A 26,099-nucleotide genomic window follows, 5' to 3' on the forward strand; every position below is an offset into this window, starting at 1 on the left:
TAATAGAAGTTTCCTCATACTGAAATAAGAAACTTTCTAAATTAAAAATTCTGTATCATTTCTGAAATAATCAAGTTTATCGTCACTATTCCTCTCTCAGCATCTGTTTCTCTTCATTCTCTCTTCATGCAGCAGTTGGGTGTCAGATATTCACTGACAGTTAGATCCAATATATCTTATAGGGGGGCTCCTTTCCTAGCAGATGTATTAGAGTTCACTCTATTAAACTCACCAGACATCATGTCTCTCTACATGCAGGATTTGTGCAAAAGGCAGTTATTTTGTTAGATTGTGTTTGTACTGGAATCAGTTAGAGCGAGCTCTAATTCATCTGCTAGGCATTAAAGCCCCCTATAAGATATATTGGATCTAACTGTCAGTGAATATCTGACACCCAACTGCTGCATGAAGAGAGAATGAAGAGAAACAGATGCTGAGAGAGGAATAGTGACGATAAACTTGATTATTTCAGAAACAATACAGAATATTTAATTGATTGTATTTAGAACATTTCTTCTTTAAAGGAGAAGGAAAGGTTAAAACTAAGTAAGCCTTATCAGAAAGGTCCATCTAAATATACCAGTAAACCCCCAAAGTAATGCTGCTCTGAGTCCACTATCAAAAGAAACACTGCATTTCTTTCCTTCTATTGTGTACTCATGGGCTTCTGTATCAGACTTCCTGCCTTCAGCTTAAACCTCATTGCCCTGGGCAAGAGCATGCTCAGTTTGCTCCTCTCCCCCCACCCCTCCCTTCTCTACTGTAATCTGAGCCCAGAGCAGGGAGAGACTCAGGCAGGAAGTGATGTCACACCATGTTAATACTGCAGCTCCTATCCTAAACAAACAGAGTTTCTAGAGCTTTTTACTCAGGTATGGTAAAACATTCTACAGAATAAATATAGCATTCTAGCTTGCACTATTGCAGCTAATCTATTGGCAATAAAATGCCCCCGTAGCTTTCCTTCTCCTTTAAGTATGCTGAAGCTTATATTACATTTTTATTTTTGCGATAGTTCCCTTTTATGCAGAGAAAATACAAGGCATTGTGGGAGGGAATGGGTTACTGCTGCATAGTTGCAATGGTACTGTATGTGGAGTCGCATGAAGCAGTGCAGGGGCAGAGTTTCTGCTTTCACTGTGATTTCTGTATCTCATCTCAGTTGGAACAAGTTATTGGCCCAGTATGTGGGTGAGAGGTTGGAATTTCTCAATGGAGGAGAGAACTAGAGTAAAATCATTTCACAATAGATTCCCTCACAGTCACTGACAACACTGGACTATGAATTAGTAGATAAAGGACAGAAACTCAGTGGAACCAGCGAGTCCTTTCCCTTATGGCTTCTTGGATATTTCTCCTGATCCTTCTACTGCCGACAGCAGCGGGTAAGTTCCCCTTTACTGTAAGATTATTGGGGGGAGCTCTAGGGTTTGACTCAGGGGTGGGAGGTAAGTGCATGATTTTCTGACCCTTCCTCATTGTGTCTCCTGTTTCTCCCCTGTGTCTCTCTGGGCATTGCAGTAAGTATAGTAAGTACAGTCACTATTGTAAGTACAGTCAGGGGCCCATTTACTAAGCTCGAGTGAACGATTCGAAATAAAAAAACTTAGAATTTCGAAGTATTTTTTTGGCTACTTCAACCATCGAATTGGCTACTTCGACCTTCGACTACAACTTCGACTACGAATCGAACGGTTCGAGCTAAAAATCATTTGATTATTCGATAGTCGAAGTACTGTCTCTTTAAAAAAAAACGACTACCTACTTTGCCAAGTAAAAGCTACTGAATTGCTTTATAGCCTATGGGGACCTTCCCCAACAAATTTCATAGTTTTTTTTTATTGAATAAAAATCGTTCGATCGATGAATTAAAATCCTTCGAAACGATTTTTACATCGATCGATCAAAGTATTTCGATCGAAGTCGAAGGATTTGGTCAAAATCCTTCGACTTCGATATTCGAAGTCGAAGGATTTTACTTTGACTATTGAATATCGAGGGTTAATTAACCCTCGATATTCGATCTTTAATAAATTTGCCCCTAAGTGAACATGTGACTGTATATTCTGTGCCAAAATACTATCTGTGCCCCCCAGGGAGACATCACAGCAACAGGCAAATAACACACAACATTCTGGCCCTAGTGTCTGTGTGTGTGTCTGTGTGTGTCTGTGTCTGTGTGTGTGTAACTGTGTGTATGTGTGTCTGTGTGTGTGTGTCTGTGTGTGTGTGTCTGTGTGTATGTGTGTGTGTCTGTGTGTGTGTGTGTGTGTGTGTCTGTGTGTGTATGTGTGTGTGTGTGTGTGTGTGTGTCTGTGTGTCTGTGTGTGTGTATGTGTGTGTGTGTCTGTGTCTGTGTGTAACTGTGTGTATGTGTGTGTGTGTCTGTGTGTGTGTGTGTGTGTGTGTGTGTCTGTGTGTGTGTGTCAGTGTGTCAGTGTGTGTGTGTGTCTGTGTGTGTGTGTGTGTCTGTGTGTGTGTCTGTGTGTGTTGGTGTGTGTGTGTGTGTCTGTGTGTGTGTGTCTGTGTGTGTGTGTGTGTCTGTGTGTGTGTGTGTGTGTGTGTGTCTGTGTGTGTGTGTCTGTGTGTCTGTGTGTGTGTGTGTGTCTGTGTGTATGTGTGTGTCTGTGTGTCTGTGTGTGTGTGTGTGTGTCTCTGTGTGTGTGTGTGTGTCTGTGTGTGTGTGTGTGTGTCTCTGTGTGTGTGTGTGTGTGTGTGTCTGTGTGTGTGTGTGTGTGTGTGTGTGTGTCTCTGTGTGTGTGTGTGTCTGTGTGTGTGTCTGTACATGGATCTGTCTGTGTGTTGTTTAAGATACTATCATGTATCTGCTTCTCTTTCTGTTCATTCTCTCTCCCTCATTCATAGTGGCAGTTACACAAATGTCTAGTTGCTAGGGTAAGGTACCCAAGCAACCGCACAGCAGATTCCATAGTTTAAGGCTTCAGAACAAAATACTTTCCAAAACAGATGAGAAACAATGAAAACCAACTGCAAACTCTTAGCTGTTGGCATCACATTGCTTGTGTATAGAATATATTGTAGGGATCAGTTTGAGTGCAATCGCCATGTTTTTCCCACAATGCAGCATTTTATCCCTTAATTCCAGTGTCACTGCAGTTGGAAGGGGTCAGTTTCTAACACATTTGCATATGATTTGCCCAAAACGAGTGCAACTGTGTGAGCTTTGCCACTTATTAGACACGTCATGTAATGTCACTTCTATATGTGGGAGGTAATGTTTGAACTGGGACATAGGACACAATCGGAATGTTTCTCTCATTTATAAACTTTCTCATATTCATAAAACTTCTCTTCTAATGGAAAAGTTTAACATCTGATGCATTATGAATACGTTTTTTTGGCAAAATTAGAAAAACACATTAACAGAATTTTTCGACCGACTGATAAAACTGGGAAATGCCAATAAGGTTTTAGTAATATTTTCCTTTTTCCAATAGAGAATTCAGGGAGTAGGAAGCAGTTAATTTAGAGTGAGGATAATAGAGGGAATCAGTTGGCTCAGGTCAGTTCATAGACAGACACACAAACAGGGACTTTGTACTTTGCTTTGGTCTCTGTCTGGAACGTCTCTTATCAGGGTTTTTTGAAGTCACATTAATTTATCTCTTCCTTTATAACATAATTTCGCCTATTAAAGTGGAAAGGGTCAATATTGTCTACTGGTCGAGGTACATTTTTGAATGAAAAAAATCAATTTTTTGTGTACTACAACTAGGAAATAGTCTTAATTCGATTTGAATTTGAAATTAATTCAAAAATTTGAATATCAAAATTTATCATGTACTGTCTTTTTAAAAATTCGCCATCTAAAACCTGCCGAATTGCTGTTTTAGCCTTTGGGGGACCTCCTAGAACTGATTTGGAGTCAATTGGTGGACTTTGAAAAATCGAGGTTTTTTTGGGGAAAAAACTTAGATCGAATGCGCTATTCCTTTGTTTCGTATGATTCGAAAAACGATTAGAAAACTGACTTATTGAACCAAAAAAAACTTTGACTTAATTTCGGTTGGTCTTTTTGAATTGGAATTTCGAAGTTTAATTGAATTCGAAAATCGACCCTTGATAAATATGCCCGTATATTGCATGATGTGGGTTCTGGTGTACAATATATAGTAGTGGCAATTAAATTACTGTATTAGGAGGTATGTTATTGGAGTACTTTATATTCAATTGTTATTGCATTAATCCTACCATGTATTTAGGGGTTATCCGCAATGCACTTATCCTACCATTTGTTTTAATGGTATTATTATTGTTTTAATAACAATGTACAATAAATGGGTGTATACACTGCACAAACATTACAAATGACACCTAATACAAGAGATTTAAAGAGCCTTCCTTAACACAGGAGCTTACAATATACAATATAACATTTAAAATATATCATTTTAAATGTTTTTATACACATACACTCCGACCTATGGCTTTTTTTTTTTTTTAATGAGTGCTTATTGGAAATAGGCTTATTAATGGAGAACCTGGGACCCCCAAGGTACCCTGTGATTCTGATGGCAGCCCTGGTAACAGCAATATCTAAGCAATTTAGTGGCAAGTCTTCCCAATACCCTAAAACCCTTTTCTTTATCCATGGGTTGCGATGCGCATTTCCATGGAGTGAGTCAGAAGATACTGTTTATATCTGTTCAACAGCTTCTGAGAGACTTGCACTGCCCTGAGAGTCAAGAGTTGATCAGCCAAAGTGATTGGCTATAGGGAGACAAACCAAGAGAAGATTTGTTTATATCACAATTGTTATATCACATAGAAAGATCTCTAAGGGTTACCCCCCCCCCCCCACACAAATTACATGCTAATACTCATCTTCTTAAAACAGATTTCCTTATACATTGAGCAAACTGTAAAACTAAAAAAAAAAATCTAAAATAAAAAAAAAATAATAATCACATTTATGTGCTTATTTAATTCTGCTTTTAATTTCCATTCTGTAGGGTCTGTTTTTGAGATTTCTGCTCCTTCTCCCCAACATGTTCTTTTGGGAAATGAAGCTCATCTCAGATGCACCTTCTCAGTGGCTAAACCTCCCATAAACCCACTGCTCCTCGCTGTCCTCTGGTATTTTCAGGATAAGGAAATCCTTAGATATGATAACAAAGGTTTGTCCATCAACCCAAGAGTTTCATTCAGTAAAGAGGCAGCAAATAATGGGGATGTCTCCTTGTCTCTGGCCAACATAACCATCTCTGATAGAGGGATCTACAAGTGTCTGATCATATACAGTCCAGAAAAAATGGAGAGGAATGTGCTATTGGAGATCTTTGGTAAGGGGTTCTCTCCACTAAAATGCAAGGTTTGCCTTCTTGAGAGAATTTAGCATCATCTTTAAATAAATGATTCATGGAACATCAGAATATAAGAATATGAGCCTAAAATTAGGTTTCATCCTGTCTTCATTATTTATAAAGAAAATGTAACCAATATACGTAGTACAACTTTTAACAAGTTATGAATTAATATGTGAGTTTTTTAACTACACCAATGATTCCTGGGGGCACATTTACTAAGCTCGAGTGAAGGATTATAATGAAAAAAAATTCAAATTTCGAAGTTTTTTTTGGCTACTTCGACAATTGAATTGGCTACTTTGACCTTCGACTACAACTTCAACTTCGAATTGAACGATTCAACTAAATTCAATTCAAACTAAAAATCGTTCGATAGTCGAAGTACTGTCTCTTTAAAAAAAACTTTAACTACCTATTTCGCCACCTAAAACCTACCGAGCACCAATGTTAGTCTATGGGGACTTTCCACATAAGCTTTCTAAGTAATTTCTGATCGAAGGAAAATCGTTCCATCGATGGATTAAAATCCTTCGAATCGTTCGATTCAAAGGATTTAATCGTTCGATCGATTTAAATGCGGTAAATCCTTCGACTTCGATATTCTAAATCGAAGGATTTTACTTTGATGGTCGAATATCGAGGGTTAATTAACGCTCTATAGTCGACCCATAGTAAATGTGCCCCGTGGTGTGCATGATTGCAGAGTGCTAGTGACTTCCCATGATGCTTGGCCAAAATCATCTACTGGTTTCTTGAGAATAATATATTAGGGAAGGGAATAGAAACAGTAAATCTACTAGCCATAACTCCCAGTTGTGCAAAAGGAACTATCTGGTAAGGCTCTTTTCCCAAGAGTAAAAGTAGTAGGATCTATTTGGTCTCTAATATTTCATCTGATAGACAGAAGGTCAGGGTGGGAACCCCATGAATGAAGATAAGCTTGACTGCAACTAAAAACAATTTTTATTGTAAGGGCAAGGGTCAATTAAAGTTATAGCCAAGCAGTGAAACAGGGATTAGTTGGTGCTGTTTGTAGTCCCATTTTGAAAATATATAAATACTGGACTCCACCATTCTCTTATAAGTTTAAATCTTTGGGTGCACAGACATTAATATGTATTGTATAAATTTCTCCCAGTTTCTCCAGTGATCCATATCCAAAATAATGTTATTCAGAATAACAGGGAGAATACTTTGACTTGCATGGCCAATGGTTTCTACCCTGCGGATATCAGAATCATTTGGCTTAGCGACAATGAGCCCCTCACTAACTCAGAGTTGGGCAAACCAGAGAGGAACCCAGATGGCACATACAGAGTGACAAGCACCGTGACTTTACCCCCAATGGATGGGAAGATGGAGCATAACTTCTCCTGCAGAGTCCAACATGTCTCTCTCCAGCAGCCTCTCCAGGAAGACTTCCAGCTGGAGTATGAAGGTACCATTTATTAACTTTGTGATATCTTACATATTCACGTGGCTGTAAATAATAATAATAATCAGTGTCAACAAATTCTACAGAATTGAACAAAAGCTGTTCAGCTCGCCATTGTTGTAGGTCCTTCATCTGTTTCTCACTTGTAAAATACCTACTGCCCTGATTTTTACTTGAATTGAGGTGCAGGGAAAAGGGGGCTTCCAGTTTTGCTGCCTTAGGAATTTCAGTTTTTGGAAGATATTTAGTAGTTAGAAAAAAAGGTAAGAGTAAAGTAAAAATGAATAACTAGATGAAAATATGGGAATAAGTAGAAAACAAACAAAAGGTAGATAAAGTAAAACAGTAAGATGAAGAGAACATGAAGAAAATATAAGAATAAGAAAGGCAGGAAGAGGGGAAAGGAGTATGAGGAATAAAGGAGAACAGGAGAAGCGAATATGAAAAAGAGAAAGAAGAGTAGAGGAGAATAGAAAAAAAGAAGAGAGTAATCATGGAGTGTAATAATGGGGGGGGGAGGAGGTTATAGACAGAAGTGATATGGGAAAAATGGGAGAAAAAAATTATAGTAAGAAAATGAGAGAAGAAGGAAAACATTTTGGTTGACAAGTCATGTGTTAGCTGAGATCCTTGATTAATAGTCCTTTCTAGTATAGTCTTAAAGGAACAGTTCAGTGTGAAAATAAAAACTGGGTAAATAGCAAAATAAAAAATGTGTCTAATATAGTTAGTTAGCCAAAAATATAATGTATAAAGGCTGGAGTGAACAGATGTCTAATAAAACAGCCAGAATCCAACTTCCTGCTTTTCAGCTCTATAACTCTGAGTTAGTCAGTGACTATAAGGGGGGGGGGGGACATGGTACATTTCTGTTCAGTGAGTTTGTAATTGATCCTCAGCATTCAGCTCAGATTCAAAAGCAACAGTTATGTCCCATGTGACCCCCCCTCAAGTCTCTCATTGGTTACTGCCTAGTAACCAATCAGTGGAAAGCAAGAGAGCTGAAAAGCAGGAAGTAGTGTTCTGGCTATTATGTTACACATCCACTCACTCCAGCCTTTATACATTATATTTTTGCCTAACTAACTATATTAGATACATTATTTATTTTGCACAGACTATTTATTTACCCAGTTTTTATCTTTACACTGAACTGTTCCTTTAAATAAATGCTTGTTCCCTTCCATATATCTGGATCTTTCTACAATCCTTACATTAAGGGGCCCATTTGCTAACAATCAAATTAGTTATTTCAACTTGTGATTTTCCTTTATTTCTCCAAAACTGTACAAATTCAAGATTTCAAGATCAGGGGGCACATTTACTAAGCTCGAGTGAAGGATTAGAATGAAAAATACTTCCAATTTCAAAGTATTTTTTTTGGCTACTTTGACCATCGAATTGGCTACTTTGACCTTCGACTATGACTTCAAATCAATCAATTTTAACAATTTGAACTAAAAATCGTTCGAATATTCGACCACCTACTTCGCCCACCTAAAACCTACCGAGCACCAATGCTTTCTAGCAATTTCTGATCGAAGGAAAATCGTTTGATCTATGGATTAAAATCCTTCGAATCGTTCAATTCAAAAGATTTAATCGTTCGATCGAACGATTTTTCCTTCGATCTCTCTATCGAACGAATTGCGGTAAATCCTTCGACTTCGATATTCGAAGTCGAAAGATTTAACTTATTAAATGTGCCCCCAAGTGTCAAAACCAAGAAAACCTCTTAAGTAAAACTTCTCAAGGTCCTATAGAAGTCAGTGGGAGCTATTGGTCCATTTTTAATCAATCTCATTTGTAATTTTTATAATTGTGACTTTTGATAAATTCATTGACAATCGTGGTATGTGAGTTTAGTTGTGGCTTCCAAAACCTCGAAAACTGCAAACATTCGACCTTCAATAAATAAGCCTCCATGTGTTGGAGACAAATTTGTCAACGTTTGAGCTTGTGTTTTTTTCATGATTCAATTCTTTTCAGCTTTGAATAATCAGTATTTATTGAAAATTAATTGAAAAACAATGTGATTCTTGCTGACATGCAACTTTTTTTCTGTGAAAAAAAAACGTCCTTTCCATAAGCTAGCAAGAAAAAAGTCGCAAGACTTTTGTTGACGTGTTTTTTATTTGCGACCAGGTTTTATCATGAACTGGAGCTTTGTTAAGTTTATCCCTAAGTGTTTAGCAAAATGATATAGTTTAAATGTAGAACTACGCTGTCCTGAGAATGCAACACTAGTCTGAGTGCTACTGAGATGTTGTGAAAATGGACTAAAGCGTTACATACAAATGACACTATTTGCTTTTATTCCAACAGATGAAAGTAACGGCTCTGTAGTCGTGGCATGTGGTATTGCTGTGGGGATGTTACTAGTTGGGCTGGTAATTGGCTCCATAATATGGAATCAGAGAAGAAAAGGTATTTATATTCCCAGTTCCCATAAAGTCATTGAGTCCCGTGTGATGCAGGGTGAGTTGATGTTGAGCAGGACTGGGTCACACTAGGGTTATGAAATTTTGCAGAAAGTCTAGAGACATCAGGATATAAACAGCAAAATTCCCCTTGTTACCTGAAAAAACCAATCATATTGTTGGAAGAGCAAACTGTATGCCATAAAAATGAACAAATATCACCGTAGCAATATTGCAAATGCATAGAAAAATATTGTGAAAATGAATGAAATGTGAATACTTCATATAAATGCAGTGAAAGTCTTCTCAAAGAAGTTAATTATTCATGTGCCTCATGAATTCCTTCTGATTTGAAAAGGCAAAACACTACTATGGAATTAAGCAATAATAAAAAATAAAACAAAACAAAATAAACCTTGCCCAGTGGATAACTAAAAGTACTTAGGGAAAGTCAACTATCGTTCCATAAAAAGAACATCGTTGTAATTTTAGATCATTAAACAAAAAACTGTGTTTAGATCTGTAGCATCTTAGATGATCCAAGGCCTCCAATAATAGTTTGACTGACATAAAAGGAGTTGGCGAATAATCAAATCCATGAGGAGTAACTAGGTTTTTTTCAGACACAAATGGAATCTCTATACAAAAGATTTTAAAGTCACTAGGAACATCACACTGGTGTAATATAGAAAGAATATCAGCGGGAGTTTCATGAAAACTTTCTATTTCCAAATTGATGAATTGATCTTTTTGAGCTTGGAGAAATCCATTCAATAAAATATCTTTTTAGTGCCGCCACGTTAAAAGCTCTAAAGTTCAATCCCCCAAGTTTAACTTGGCCTCTTAACTGGAAGTGCAATTTTAGACTTTTTTTCCGTTCCATATCAAATGAATGCAGCATAAGTCCTTCTGAAAACACAAGGTATTTACTTGCCTTGTGCCACATACAGGAGCACTGCCTTAATACCAAAAATGAGAGTTGAATTCTCACACAAGGCATTATGGGCAGAGACATGAAAATCTCTCCTTTATCCCTTTGGCCAATTATACACCCAGAACCACAGGTTTTCTAGCACAGATACAGCCTAATAGTTCAAAGCCATATTTCCAAACTTGCAGACAGCCTATTCCCATCTTGTTAGTGTGAGGACTTACCCTGGTGGTCTAGTGGGGACGCCTGCCGCGGCGCACACTTGCTTCTTTTCTGTGCGCAATGTTGCCGGCGTATGATTTCATCACGCAATTTAAAAGGTAAAGGGACTTCTCCTTCAAACTCATTGGACGTTGTAGGTTCATCTTGTGAGAGTTCCCGGGTGCTATCCTGTCTAAATCCTGTGTTCTGATACCTGTTTTGACCCTGCCTGCCTGACTTTGCTGACTTCTGTGATTCCGACCTCTGCCTTTTATCCGACTATTCTGCTATCTGTATTCCAACCCGTGCCTGTCTGACTCTTCTTGATTGAGATCCTGGTTTTGACCCTTGTTTGTCTGACTCTGCTTGTATCCTGCCTGCACCGACCCGGCCTGGTTTCGACTACACTTTCTGTTTGTCCCCTGTACTGAGACCTTCTGCCCAAAAGACTTTGCTAACGATCGTGCCCGTCTGCTTGTCCAGAACCCTTAGCTTTGCTCCTCTCTTTATAAGACCTGGTGGCATCCAATTAGCTGAGGGCTCCTCCCGAGGTGAAAGGCGGCTGTTAAAGGCGGAAGCAAGAGCCGAGACCAGGGAGCTTAACATTGGTTCTGGATTCTCGCTGCCGATAGATTTAGAAATTGGAAAATGGCTTCTGAGTGGGTAGGACTTGTGATGTAGTGAAGACAAGAACCTTGCCTGGTTAGGCTGAGATGGGCTAAAAGGAGCCAAAAAGCCCTTCCTGTGCAAAACATGCAGAATAAGGCCTTCTGAAACCAGATGAAATAAATGTCTAAAACTAAAGCTTTAAATAAAATCACCCTTTAATGTTTAAAGGAAGGTGAGCCCATTTTTTACTCCTTGAGATTATTTATCTACATGAAACTTTGAAGCATGAGGTATAGAAGTGACTTATTTTCCTTGTAACAGGTAAATTGTGACACAATTAATTCTCCTCCTATTTCCCTAACATTGACTGCTGTCCCCCTCTCTATCGCTGCCAGAATGGCCACCTTATTGCCTGTTCTTCTTGAGTTTTCAGTAGTAGACTTCTCAAAAGAGAATTAGATAAGGAGCCATATTTATTCATTATCTCAGTTTTTATTACATTCACCTTGACATGACATAACATGAAAAAGATGTAAACTCCTCTAGCAGCGCAAACACAACTTTTAGTTAACGCTTAGGGTTCTTAAAGGATCAGGAACAAAAATTATTTGTTAGTATAGAATGAAAAAAAACCACAAAGACATATTAAACTTTTAAATCGCTAAGTCTTTATTAAGAAATAACTTACCGAAACTCCTCTTACCGCTCCTCTTCAGAAAAGGCGACACGGCAAGGATCCATCATGCGGTGCTCGATTTCTCCTCCCTGGCTATCTCCTATAAGGAAAGCAGGGAGGAGAAATCGAGCGCCGCATTATGGATCGCCGGATCACCTTCTCTGAAGAAGAATGCAAGCGGGGTTTCAGTAAGTTATTTCTTAATAAAGACTAAGCGACTTAAAAGTTTAATTTGTTCTTGTGTTTTTTTTTTGTTCTATACTACCAATTTTTTTTTTTTTTTTAATGTTACTGGTCCTTTAATTATCAGAAATATATCATCAAAAAAAGCAAAAATTTTCTGTTGTATTTTGTTGGTCAGACTTCAGAAAAGGCACAAAGAAACAGTTCCAATGCAATATTAAACTCTGAAAGCAGTAAAGGACAAACTTGTCTTGTGCCTTTGGAATTATTGAAAGGTTGAGACTGAGCTTCTCCCAAAAGAAACTGAGTTTTGGAATTTGATTAGACGACTACAAAAGGTCCTTTGCACTCAACCCATTATCAATATATTAAGGTCAGTTAGACTGTGCCTTAAGATACTAAAAAATGCTTTACCCTTTAAACAAAACAGGGATTGTTTGCCCATATACTGTAATATATATAAGATGAACAACTACATCAAACTTATCCCTGGTATGGCCAGTCCTACACTGAACTTTCATACACTTTCAATGCTCCAAGTTCCACCCTTCAAAGTTTGGTTCCAATATTTTATATTTTATATTATATATCTGCCCACAATTATTTGTTAGGAAAAGGCCTTTCATATTTTGTTTTAAGGGAATTCTACAAGGCATATGAATACCTTCCATTATGAGAAAACTCTACTATATTTACTGCACATAGGGGCTCTCTTTAGCCTTTAAGCCCTCCTCCCCATCTTTCCCCTAATCTTTCTGATCCTTCTGTTTCAATACTAAATGCAATAACTACAAAAACTATATTTCAGCATCCTTACAGGGTTCTTGTACAGTGAGTGAGATTAAGGGGCCAGAGAAGTTGTTGGATGGAGAAGAGGCCACTCTTTACTGTACGGTCAGTAACTGCCCAAAGGGGGACCCACAGGTCAAATGGATTGAAGAGAGGTCAGGAGACCAGTGGGAGATACCACAGTGTCGGGACTCAGGGGAAGCAGAACAACTGTTGGGTGACTCCTACTTGATCACCTGTAGGAAAGAGGGGCTGCAAACCTACTGCTCCTCCCTGAGATTTGTACCCCGTGTGGGGAAACACAGAGACGTGACCCTTATCTGCAGGTTGGTCTGGGCTGGGAATACTACAGAGAAGAGATTCCATTGCACAAACATTTATGGTAAGTGCTGTGATTTCATATGGCATATTGTGTACAGGAACAGCTGTTTGCTTGGATGTAAATGAGAATTCTTCATCAATAAAAACCTTAAGTTTATTAATAAAAGGTGATGACAAGTATCTGTGAAACATGAGTCTCATTTGCCAAAGAACCATGTTAAGTAACATTATTTCTGGCAGCTCCCCAAGCTTTAAACTGTTGATCATAAGACTTTTAAGTATCTAGAGACATCACTGGTGATTCTTACCCCACCATTGCCCTGAGGCAGCTTTTGTGCTACTGCCCCCCATGCTCACCTTTACAGGGGGCGAGGGTGGTCCACAATGATCCACAACACTGGTGCAGAGAGTTCTGTTAAAGTTACCTTTCTTGCCACCCTGCTAACCAGTGGATTCTGTGCCAATGAAGCGAGTCATGAATAAGGAAAATGATTCTTTATATGTATTGTTTCTTTATTGTTGCTGTTCTTAGATTTGTTCCACAGGAACACGTAACGCTTGCTTGAGCCAGAATCAACAAAATTGAAAACCTAATTTCTGTTCAGGTCTCTGGGAGACATTCAGTTCTGAGATGTTGGACAAATATGTAGCTTTATAGCACATATTTTGTTTTGCACAATCTTGCAAAAAAGAAAAAAAATCTGCTCTGTGCAGAACAATATAATATAATAATAATATTTAGTTACTTGATGTTCTTATATCTATAGTAAAAAGTAATAAGTAATAAAATCCACCAGACTTGCTTATTTTCTTTTTTCACTAATCATCCGACTGGTTTCTCAATTCAGAATTTCCTGTATAAAAATATCTGTGGTTATACAGCCTGGAATCTTACTCCAACCAGCATAATCTAGTTTAGGAAAACCAGCATGGGGTGAGGGGTCTCATGGAGATGAGGTGTTGAATGAATTAGCATGAATGGAACTATGAGGTGTTATCTAACCATCCAAAACAGCATTGCATGTGGCAGCTAGAAATAGAGTCTACAGAAAACCTATCCACACAGACCAGGACCTGCTGTTTGACTCCCACCATCCACTAGATCACAAACTGAGGGTCATCAAAACTCTACATCACAGAGCAGACAAGATCCCCATCAGCACAAAGGCTAAGTTGAAAGAGATGGAACATCTCAGAGGGTCCCTGAAGATGTGTGGGTGTCCAGGCTGGGCCTATGTTAAAACCAGGAGGAGGAGAAAAAACTCCAAAACTACCATTGAACGAGGAAAACAGGACAGATACAAGATCTTCGTCCACTCCATATACTGTATTTCTGGGATGTCTGAAAAACTTAAAATGATCTTAAATGCTGCATTCCAGTTTGCCTTGAACCCAGCAATACACTGAGGCAACATCTGGTTCACCCAATAGCAAAGCACAAGAAGAGTAACACGGTGTCTGCAGTGCAGTGAAGAGTCTTCAGACTTATATGTGGGAGAAACCAAACAACCTTTACACAAACATATGGAGAGAGTCAGCTCCTCTGGTCAGTACTCAGCCGTGTACCTACCTCTAAAGGAAAAGGGACACACGTCTCAAGACTGACAAGTTCACATTCTGTACAGGGGGGAGGTTCAAAAGAGGTGTTAAAGAAGCCATATATGTGAAAACGGGAAAAATCAAGTTTGAATAGAGTTTGAATATTGTCTGCCACATACAATACTGTTTAGCACCTCTCCCTGGTTCAATAAAGGTTTAAAGTGGACCTGTCACCTACACATAAAAAGCTGCATAATGAAAGTCCTTTGCAAATTAAATATGAAACCCCCAAAATTGTTTTCATTAAAACATCCATACCTGTTATAAAGGTGTTTAAATATCTAAACTGTCAATCAAATATTACCTGCCCCGCCTCTATGCCCGTGGCATAGAGGAGGGGCAGTCAATTACTTTCACTTTCCATTCAGCACTTCCTACATGTCACTGCTCTCCCCACATTCCCCCTTCCCTCCTCAGGCTCTATAATTGTGTAGGGTACTGCACATGGACATTAGGTCCCCCATTCTGGTGCATACACAAGATTTTGGGGTGATACACAATTTCCCTTAATAACAGTGTCCACAAAATGGCTGCTGCCTGCTTGCTGTGATTGTATAATTCCAAGACAGAAGGAAACAAAATTTAAATAATAAATACAGTGTAAGTAACATTTATTTTGCTCAACTAACATGATAGAAAAGAATTTGAAATTATTTCTTAGGGTGACAGGTCCCCTTTAATAACACCTCATAGCTCCAATCATGCAAATACCATCAGCACCTTATTTATCTTCATCAGATCCCTCACCCCGTGCTGGTTTTACTAAACACATTATGCTGATTGGAGTAAGATTCCAGGGTATATAACCACAAATATTTTTGTACAAGTTATTATGAATTGAGAAAGCCAGTCGGAGGACTAATGAAATGTCTTCAAGGAAAAATTTAAAAAAGTCCAGTTGATTTAACTTATTACTATATATATATACATATATCTATATATATATATATATATATATCTATATATATATATGTATATATATAAAGCATGACCTGGATGAATGAGAATCTTCACATACATGTTCTTATTATGTTTATTTTGCAGCCAAACCAGCACAGGTATCAGTGGTCCCATCTCTGTGTGAGTCTGGGGAGATCCTGTACTCTCTCACCCTGCGGGGATTCTACCCCAGACATATCTCCATCACATGGACCTGTGGGGCAGGACATTCCCAAGGCAGAATATTATCCAGAGAACAATATGAGGAGAATCTGGATCTCACATTCAGTGTGTGCAGTGAGGCCAGAATTAGTGGGGACCAGTATAAAGATCCGGAATTCCGAGTAGTTGTGACCTGGGAACATGGATCCTTGGATGCACCGGGATACAGCGAGTTCTCTGTGAAGGATCCAGGTGAGATACAAGACATGCAGATCTGTTCAGCCATTGGCTTTTTGTCCAACCACCCTCATGACCAAAACCAGAACTCAACCCTTTTTATAATAAATTCTGTCTTTCGAGATTCAAGACCTTTACATGAGATAGTCGAGCTAAGGGTCTAGTATCCTTTAAAAGACTTGATCTTTTGTTCACATCATTAAACTCAGTCCCACAGCCTAAAACTCTCTTACAAGTTATGAATGTAACTGTAAAGTGCTGCGTATAAATAAACTACAAATAAATGTTGATACATTAGTGATATCACTGCTTTGGGCTCCATCTATTTGTTGTGGGATAGTGAAGGGGCAGCTGGAGAAAATACTCTCTTTCATACCCTTCCCCTGCAACATAAACTCAGTGTTGCACTTGCTCATTGCTGCATTTTCAGTTGATAAAGAATTTCCATTCCATGACTTGATGTCAAATACAAAACATCAGACTGAGGTTTTATGCCCAGGATGGATGGTGAAAAGAAGAATAATGTTCATTTTACTCCTTGAGTTCAGTTCTAAACTGATGAAAGTGCCAGTGGTTTGTAGATGTTTCTGGCATTACCCTCACAAGCTATTGGTTAAGAACTGGTGCATTTAGGTCTGACTCTTGATATGTGACTTGTCTGTGCCTTGACTGTAGATACATGGACTCATATTCATGAGAAACAAAGGGCTTGGAGCCATGAGCACCACTATAACCTCATGAAGTGTTCCTACGCCCCTGCACCCCTGGATAAATGGTTGGAACTTTATTTGCCTTTTAGTGAATTCTCAGCACAGATGGCACATCATTTGTTTTACAGAATTTCCCTGGAAACCATTTGTGGAACCAATACAGGACACTAAGTTTCTCCATAACAGCCCAAGCACCCTGCAGTGCAACATCTCCGAGTATTTCCCTGATGCCCTGACAGTGACGTGGCTGAGGAAAGGGGCAGAGAGTGAGGAACTAACAGAAGTGCCCAATACTCACCCATATATAAGGTCCAACAAACAGACAGATAACACCTACAGTTACACCCCCTGTCTCCTCATTTACCCCTCAGTGAGAGACCAGGGGGCAGAATATATCTGCAGGGTGACACATCCCAGTCTAGTCAGACCCATAGACACAAGGACTGGCACCATCAATGTCTTGGGTAAGTCTATTCTTTCATATTTTCTATGATTCTCTCTCTCAAAGCCTCAGTTTAAAGGCAATATTTGCCTATTTTGGCAGCACATCTATCATCATATATTTATTAATTTTTTAATCAGCCACTATGATCCAGACATAAATGGGGTTTCCAGTGTTTTAGTGACCCCAAACATTCTCTTATCTTATAATTCCATGGAAGTCTTGAATAGTGATGAGTGAAATTTTTCGCAGAGTTTCACTGAAAAAATGATGCTCATAGACTCCAAAGGGGGAAAAAATTGTTGTGGAACAAAAACTATTTGATGCCCCAAGAATTTTGGCGAAACAAAATGGGCCAGGTTCGCCCGTCACTAATCATGAACTATACATTTCTAATGGATTCAGCAGATTCTGACAAGGGTCTCTCCATAGCCCCCAAAAATGTTCAAGGTCCCAGACAAAAAGAGGCTTATTTATCAACATTCTCATTTTAGTGGTTTTAGAGGTCTTTTAAACCATGACTATGCTCACTTTCTCTAAACCACAAATGTCATGAGATTTATTAAAAAATCCAAATGAAAAAAGCAGGGATGAAAAAAAAATGCTGAACGTTGCACTAAAAAATACGAATACCTCTAAAAACCTCTAAAAATTTGAGTTTTTGGACAATTCCTAGTGAAAATAAAAAAAATAATGAATTGATTAAAAATTGTCCAGTAGGATCAGCGCAGCTCACATTGACATCTATTGGACATCAACAACATTTACTTGGTGAATTTTTAAATTAGAGGTTTTAATGGTTTCTACACTTAATACATCTAATTTTTTTTTGAGCTTTTTAGAAATAGAGGAAAACCACAAATGTAATTTAATTAATTGCCTGATAAAAAATAAAAAATTCAGAAAAGAAATCATAGGCTTATGGATAGGATTTCATAAGGGGTATATTGAGTAGTTACTAAGTAAAGAATACGATGAATGCCTCCCAGTGAGCCTGTGTTTAGGATTAGTAGCAGGAGTCAAGTAATAATATATAGAAGTGATTTAGGCAGCAACATAGTGCACAGGTGCTATAGTAGAAACAATCTAAGCAGGGACTGGGTGCAAGTTCAATTATAACCAGGTTTTCAGGAAGGAACGTCACTGGTATTTGCTGCTGTTTAGTCGCCTGCATGGGAGCTCATTTTATTCAGGTGACAAAACACCCTAAAGCTGGCCATAGACGCAAAGATCCGATCGTACGAATCAACGTACGATCGGACTTTCCCATCTCCCGACCCTCCACTAACCATTCAGATCAAAGTCTTTACCATTCCGATCAAATAAGAACAGATCAGCAATGTTCTGCCCCTGACAGTAATCGTACGATAGACAAAGCTGGTGACAGTCTCCCACTGATAATCATATGATCGGCAATACACGCAGAGATATTATCGGCAGCCGACAGAAATTTTCTAACCTGTCCCATCGACCAAACGACCGATCTCCGACGGACGAAAAATGACGGGACTCTCTTCTTCTTTGCTACACGCTGTCAGTTGTGCCCATTATCAGTTCAAATTCCTTACTAAATTTCAGAGTGGGATTTTGAATTCGTTTTATCTCCCCTTTGTCTGTATGTGTCACCTTTATAATATGGCCAAGCCAGAATAATGATTCCTTCCACTTTATCTGCTGCCTAGTAATAATATTTGTAGTTGCACATTGTTTTTTCATGATATATTTTCCTTTCAATATTCAGTAGACTTTTCAAAAAACTGGTAGTATAAAGTATGATTAAACACATTCTCTAATTACTTTATTCATTGACACAATATTCCCTCCTCCAGCCAAACCCGTGTTACTGGATCCTGTACAAATGGATCTTCTCACTAACAGCAGAATTCAGTTCTCCATCACCCTACGGAACTTCTACCCCCGAGATCTTCACATCAACTGGAGCCATGGGGAGAAAGAGGCAAAGTTTAATCAGCCTCCAACAGACACAGTGACCAAAACAGATCAACTGACATATGATATCACAAGTGTCTGTAGCCTCCCTGGATATCAGTTCAGCAATCCCGAATATAAACTCCATGTGACCTGGAACCATGTGACTATGGAAGCCCCTGAATCCAGGGAACTGTGGGTAACAGGTGGGTAGGTAACTGGGGTAGGCTTAATGAAGGAACATAATGTAGGTGGGGGGTTTCTTCATTGTGGAAAGAGCCTAAAAATGTTAGTTCAATCACTTGGACATGATTTTATGAAAAATTCATAATGCCAATATAATGAATGTTTGTCATATCACCTGCTAGTCAGTAACTGTCGATATACCTTCAAAGGGATGACAAAGAAGTGTTCAGATGTTGCTGTGCTCAGAAAGAAAAGTTTCAGATGCCCTTTCCCATCCAGGCCCGGATTTGTGGTGAGGCCACAAAGGCCTGGGCCTAGGGTGGCAAAATTTATGGGGCGCATCTACAGTGTCATTGGGAGCCACAGGCGCTCGTGCGCCCACATGCTCACTGGGGAAGGAGATGAGCGTGTTCATCGGCAGGCACTAGGACCTGGCCAGCACATGTGCTCGCAGTTGGGTGGGCGCGCATGGGTGGGTGGGTGCTAGGATCCAGGTGGCCCAGGGGCGGCAAAAGAGGAGATCCGGCCCATCTCCTTCCTGAGCAGAGCAACATCCAAACACTTCTCTGTTTTCCTTCTGAAAGTGTATCAATTGGACTGTACAGTTACTGGAACTGACCAACAGGTGGTGCTGTTGTTAAATATTTCATTATATTGTCAATTAATAAAAACTTATATAGCTCTGAAACCAAAATAAATCATTAACTTAACTTGCAAAAGTTCTATTTATGTAGTATTACCGCATTTTTCCCTGTTTTATTAAAGGGTTTGTAAACCCATAACTCTAAACCTCTGCACTCCCTAGTTTTGCTTCAGAAGTTGTCAAAAAATGCAATTATAGGTGCAAAAGAGCTGACCAATGAGAATGCTGATGCCCAACCCTGTGTCAGCTCCTGTCTTACATACACAGATTATTGTGCCATTTTGGGGTGATTATTAGTGATGGGTGAATCTGACCCATTTTGCTTTACCAAAGGTTGGTGAAAAGGCAAAAACTTGTCAAAATGCATTCAAGTCTATGGGTGATAAATGATTTTTTGATGCATGTGGCGGTGCAAGAATTTTTTTCACCCATTGAAGTCTATGGCATCATTTTCATGGTGAAAAATGTAGCTCATCGCTACACTGATTATATGACACTGGAATGAGACATGGGGATAAAGGACAGAATTGTTCAGTGAAACTGGCCTTAATGTTTCCAACTCCAGTTGCAGAACAAACAACATGGAGCATTATTTACTCACATCAGCTGGGATTCTCATTGGAGGATTTCTTTGCTGCCCTGGAGAGCTGGGGGAAGTTTTATTGAGTAATATTGCTTTACAACCCTGATATTGCTGGACTACAGCTCCCAGCATGCCCCAGCCTTCATTATATGTTACATTATTCTGGTATTTGTAGTCCAGCAACAACTGGGTGGAGTTTGGTTGAGCAGTGCAGCAGGGTTTATTAGCCTTATAATGTGTTGTTTGAATGTACAGAGCTACTGTACAAGTGCAGGTGAATAAATACAAATATGCAATAAGAGTGAATGCAATTTATGTGAATATATCCCTATTTTATTGGCAGATTTTCCTTGGCACCACAAGTAGGAGAGATCCTGGTTCCTACACTGGGTAAGAAGAAAGTGACACTGAGCTGTAAGATCTCTGGGTATTTCCCTGATGTCCTGACTGTCAGCTGGTTCAGGAACGGGGAAGGAGACCAATCAGAAGTCCCACTGTCTGACCAATGTGATGGTTTAATGGCCAAAGACTGGTTCAGGAAGGGGAAAGGAGACCAATCAGATTTTCCACTGTCTGACCAATGTGTTGTTTTAATGATCGAAGACCAGTTGACAACTGGGAAAGGAGACCAATTAAAGGCTGCACTGCCTGCCAAAGTAGGTTCTACAGTATTTTCCAACTTGTTTAAATAAAGGAATGGAGAGCAGTCAGAATCTGTGCCTCCTGCAACAAGTAATGGATCATCAATTGCTGATATAAGTAACATTGATAAAGGAGACCAATCAGAGGCTGCAACTCCTGCCAAAGTAGGTCCTGCAGTATTTTCCAACTTGTTGAAAAAGAAAAAAGGAGAGCAGTCAGAAGCCGTGCCTCCTGCAATATCTAATGGATCATCAATTACTGATATAAGTAACATGGAGAAAGGAGACCAGTCAGAACTTGCCATAACTGCCCATTCTGATGGGTCACAGAGCACAAGTATGTAAGAAGAAGGAGAAAGAAGACGAATCAAAGACCCAAATAAACACCAGACTCTATAAAGTATCTGAGGCCAAATCCCACAGGCAGGAGAATCAGACATTTACATGTGAAACACAATTAACCTTCTCCCCAGACCAGAAGACTGACCAAGGAGCTGAATTCATCTGCAGAGTGAGACACCCCAGCCTGGGGCAGTTAATAGAGAGAAGGACAGGGCCATTGGTGATCCCTCAATAATCTCTGTTCCTGCCACATATCTCACCAAAAACATTTCTCTTGTTTGCCAAAAGGGTACAATAAGGATATTGCACATTGTTCTTTTATGTTCCTCCCCTGAAAAACAATTCATTCTTAACCATGTGGAATAAGAACATTTAGATTTAGATTTATCTTATTCTGAAAGGTATTGGCAGAGATCCCTGGTTGTGCTACAGACAGACAGACAGACAAAACACTGCCCTGACCTCTGATCTCTGCTGCTTATAGGAACCAAATCCAAAACTAAAGTTTGTACCTTGTACATTTATCATTTGGACATGTCCAGTCAGTTTATAAACCTTGTGGTTTCATGGCCAAAAAGGACGTCACCAGATGGTTAGTCTGTGCGATTCCACAAAGTAAAGATGGATCCAGAAATATTATATTAAAGAGTTATGCTAAATAACCATGTATAACTTTGTAAGTGTCAATATTTGACTGTTTAATTGTCTCAGTTCATAACTGGAGTCTAATGGCTCTAATGCTGACACATGGCTTACAAAGGGATCATATCACTAGTCCTGCTGGATCACAAGTGGTTACTAAGGAACATTACAGAGGAAACGATATTCAGGTAACCTGGCAGGCTGCAATCATTCTGGCTCAACCTGGAGGAGCAGCAGGGGGTACTGTATACTCCTGCTTCTAAACCAGGGAGTTGGCTGCTAAGAAGATACAGTATATATATATATATATGTATATATAGTTAGTTTAACTATATTAGATACATTTTTTATTTTGCACAACCTATTTACCCAGTTTTTGTTTTTACACTGAACAATTTATTAAAGAATTAAAGTAATGATTAAAAATAAAGTACCAATCTTCCCACTCCCTTTTTCTAAACCTTCCACTCTCGAGGAACTCCAATTTAATACATTTTACTGATCTTTCCAATTTCCAAATGTGGCCACTAGGGGGCATTAAAAAACTCCCAGATGTTTTGACTGATGATACGTTTACACCCTTCAGAGCTCTCAGAAATGATACAGTACAACCTATAGTTAAATACCTCCATGCAACTGTGAGAGACCTTTTCTAAACATTTCTGCACCCTCTTATATACTGTTTGAGGATTACCCACTATTGTGGCTCCTAAGCTCTAAATCCCCCATGAAACTTTTATCCCAAATGTTCTGGTCAAACCCAGCAGCTCCATTCCACCTTACTTACCTACATTGGGAGCTCTGGAAAAGGAGATGGGAAGAGGCAACTGTAAGGAAATCTTACCCTGGTGGTATAGTGGGGGAACGGCAGGGACGCCCGCCGCGTCCGTCTGCTCTAGGGTGCGCGCGCTCACCTCTTCCTGGGATTTGTGCGCATGCGTGATGACGTCAGGGAGCAGTGGCGCGAGATTCAAATAGTATTAAAGGGAGCTTCAGTGTGTAGTCCAGTGCCCGTGATAGGATTCGTTTCCTGGTGCTGTTAGCGATTGCTATTCTATTCTGACCTGCTTCTGCTTACCTGTTTGACCCCTGCCTGGCTGTTTTGACTACTCTGATCTCTGGAACCTGACCTTTGCCTGAAACCAACTCTGATTCTGCTTCACCCTCCTGTTTGACATTCTGGTTTGACCTCTGCCTGTTATTTGACTCCGATTCTGCCTCAACCCATCTGATTGATTACCCGGTTTTGACCCTTCCTGACGATTCTGATATCCGTCTGCCTCGATCCAGCCTGTCTGACCATCCGCTTGCCTTGACCTTTTGTACCGTGACCTTCAGCCCAAAAGACTCTGCTAAACAGCCGTGCCCCTTCGCCAGCCAGAACATCTCGCCTTGCACCCCTCGTTAAGTCCAGGTGGCACCCAAGTAAGCTGAGGGCTCCTCCCGAAGCCCAACGGTGGTCACACTAGTGGTGAAGCCAAGCCAAGACCAGGGTGCTTGGCATTTGTTCTGGTATCGGGTGCCGGCCGTGACAGCAACAGTTTGTACTACTTCTTACTATCCTCTCGTGACAGACTGATACAATACACATTTCTGCATCAAATTGACACCCATGTGTTTGGTCGAAAGGACAGCAGTAACTGCCACAGTTGCTAAAGTGAAGTCATTGATTTCCTACATATGACCAGGCAATGCCCCATATTCAGCATTTTTGGAGAACAGTTACAACATACCTCTCTACACATTTGTCCCCCTCAATACTTCTTACTTGGGCAACTTTCTGAGCTTTCTACCAGGGCCCCACTGTACAATGGGAAAAGGTGTGTTACACTGAGATGGACAGGCTCTAGAACACTCACTACAAATGTGGCACAAGGTAAATACCACCCTCCCAATGAGTATGTACCTCACCAGGGGCAGCCCTGACAAGTTTGACCAAATCTGGCAGCCATGGATTGTTGGGGAAGGACTGTGTAACAACTTACCACCCTGGTGGTCTAGTAGTGCGGCGGGGACCCTTGCCTGTCTGACTCCGCTTGTACTCTGCCTGCCACGACCCAGCCGGATTGGACTACACGTTCTGTTTACTCCTTGTACGGAGACCTTCTGCCCAAAAGACTTTGCGTTACTATTGTGCCCCCTTGCTCGTCCAGAACCCTTCGCTTGGCACCTCTCTTAATAAGACCTGGCAGCATCCAATTAGCCAAGGTCTCCTCCCAAGGTGAAAGGCGGCTGTTTTAGGCAGAAGCAAGAGCCGAGACCAGGGAGCTTAGCATTGGTTCTAGATTTAGGGTGCCGACCGTGACAGACTCATAATCCTTAATGATTATGCTACACCTGGGGGGGAATATTTACTCAAATTTATCTCGTCTTTTATTAAAACTAACTTGACCTAACTCCCATCCACAAATTTAACTCATTTATCAGCTCAAAAAAAATTTCAGATTTTCCTAGAAAACTCAGTCTTGACAAAATCGTACAAAAATTAGAATCATACCCCCAATTCACTTGATTTTTTTAAAATTGTTGCCCAAAAACCCTTACATTTTCAGATTTTCCTAGAAAACCCAGTGCAGATTGTGACCTCTTCAGATGGTCACCTGCCTTTGACTTCTACATGACCTCAAAAAGTTTTAAATGGAATATTTTTGGATTCAGATTTATTTTTTTTTTTGGGGTATAATAAATCTATAAAAATTCAAGTTTTTTTTACTTCAAAAAAAAAAATGGAGTGAAGTGTTCAAGTGTGAAATGTACATGGTCTAATATTTGACTCAACTGTTATAGTTAATGGCATTTCTAAGGAACCCCCATGGGGGACTATTACCTCCTGCCCCCTTTCTTCCCCTCCTTTTCTATTAATGAAAAACCAGTAAAAGTAAAGGTTTTTTTGTTTCTTAAATAAGAGTATTCTTTTTTGAAAGGCAAACCGAATGTTCCCTAGGACTCAATGTATACAATGCTCGGCAGCAGTAGCAGTAAATATGTGAATATTAGGGCCCACAGGTGTTATATAGATATTAGTCACTGTGTGGTTGGTTTTTATGTTAGTTCCACAGTATGAGAATGGAAACACATGGCCTATTAGGATAAAATGCTCTCGGTTATTACTGAGCAGTGTAACAAGTGATGCACCAAATCCAGGATTCATTTTGGGATTTGCCTGGACCAAAATAGTGGATTTGGTGAATCCCTAAATGAAAAACAAGGGAAAGTTGTGCTCACCACTAATTTTTAAAACCATTAGACGGAGGTGCAATTAGGGTGTGACCACAAAATACATATAGTCAAATACAAGAGTCCTCTGCACTCAACCCATTATCAATATATTTAAGACAGCGACATTTTGTGCTACTGCTGTGTTGTTTAAAGGGTAAGGCATTTTTCAGTAGCAGTAGCACAAAATGTCTCTGTCTTAAATATATTGATAATGGGTTGAGTGCAGAGGACTCTTGAAGTTGTATCCCTAAATGAAACACATTAAAATCTACCACATGGGAACTCACACACCTGTGTGTAAGGGCCCTGATACACACACATAATTACATGCCCCCCACACATACACAATGCAAGTTCAACAACACAAAATATGGGGCCTTAGGTAAATCTGAAGCTTGGGGCCCTCAAAAAACTGGGGCCACACCTGCTTTGGCACTATCTTTAGCCATAATTACTAGGGATGCACCAAATCCATTATTTTGGATTTGGCTGAACCTCTGAATCCTTTGCGAAAGGTTCGGCCAAATACCGAACCAAACCCAAAATCCTAATTTGCATATGCAAATTAGGGTTGGGAAGGGAAAATATTTTTTACTTCCTTGTTTTGTGACAAAAAGTCATGCAATTTCCTTCCCGCCCCTAATTTGCATATGTATATTCAAAAGGATTCAGCCAAATCTGAATCCTGCTGAAAAAGGCCGAATCCCAAACCGAATCCTGGATTTGGTGCATCCCTAATAATTACCTAAGGATGCCAGTATTATCCCTACAGAAAATGAATGATCATATGAACCCCAGACATGCCAGTAAAATCACTGCAGAAATGGCCAATGAGCACTCCATTAATTGGTTTGTTCACCTTCCAATACTTTTTTCAGTTCAGTTATTGCTGTGCAGGGTATGCTGTATATAGAAGATTCCTTACTCACTACG

General features: G+C 39.6%; 1 protein-coding gene across 1 annotated transcript; it reads left to right on the forward strand.

Moving 5' to 3' along the window:
* The first annotated feature begins 1,137 nt into the window (after nt 1-1,137).
* Nucleotides 1,138-20,978, forward strand: LOC121398931. The gene is made up of 9 exons (XM_041578526.1): nt 1,138-1,385; nt 4,974-5,303; nt 6,466-6,765; nt 9,088-9,189; nt 12,591-12,953; nt 15,536-15,844; nt 16,668-17,003; nt 18,811-19,116; nt 20,666-20,978. Exons 1-9 carry the CDS (start codon nt 1,337-1,339, stop codon nt 20,686-20,688), a joined length of 2,118 nt encoding a protein of 705 aa, XP_041434460.1. The 5' UTR covers nt 1,138-1,336; the 3' UTR covers nt 20,689-20,978.
* The last annotated feature ends 5,121 nt before the right edge of the window (nt 20,979-26,099 follow it).

Source organism: Xenopus laevis, chromosome 9_10S (assembly GCF_017654675.1).
Source record: "Xenopus laevis strain J_2021 chromosome 9_10S, Xenopus_laevis_v10.1, whole genome shotgun sequence".
NCBI classification, from domain to species: domain Eukaryota; kingdom Metazoa; phylum Chordata; class Amphibia; order Anura; family Pipidae; genus Xenopus; species Xenopus laevis.

Bases quoted from the DNA above. Each gene is read 5' to 3' on its own strand.
- LOC121398931 (XM_041578526.1), top strand. From the start codon at position 1,337: ATGGCTTCTTGGATATTTCTCCTGATCCTTCTACTGCCGACAGCAGCG. The intron at 15,845-16,667 runs GTGAGATACAAG...TTTGTTTTACAG, and splicing joins GTTCTCTGTGAAGGATCCAG to AATTTCCCTGGAAACCATTT. The intron at 19,117-20,665 runs GTGGGTAGGTAA...TTTTATTGGCAG, and splicing joins CAGGGAACTGTGGGTAACAG to ATTTTCCTTGGCACCACAAG.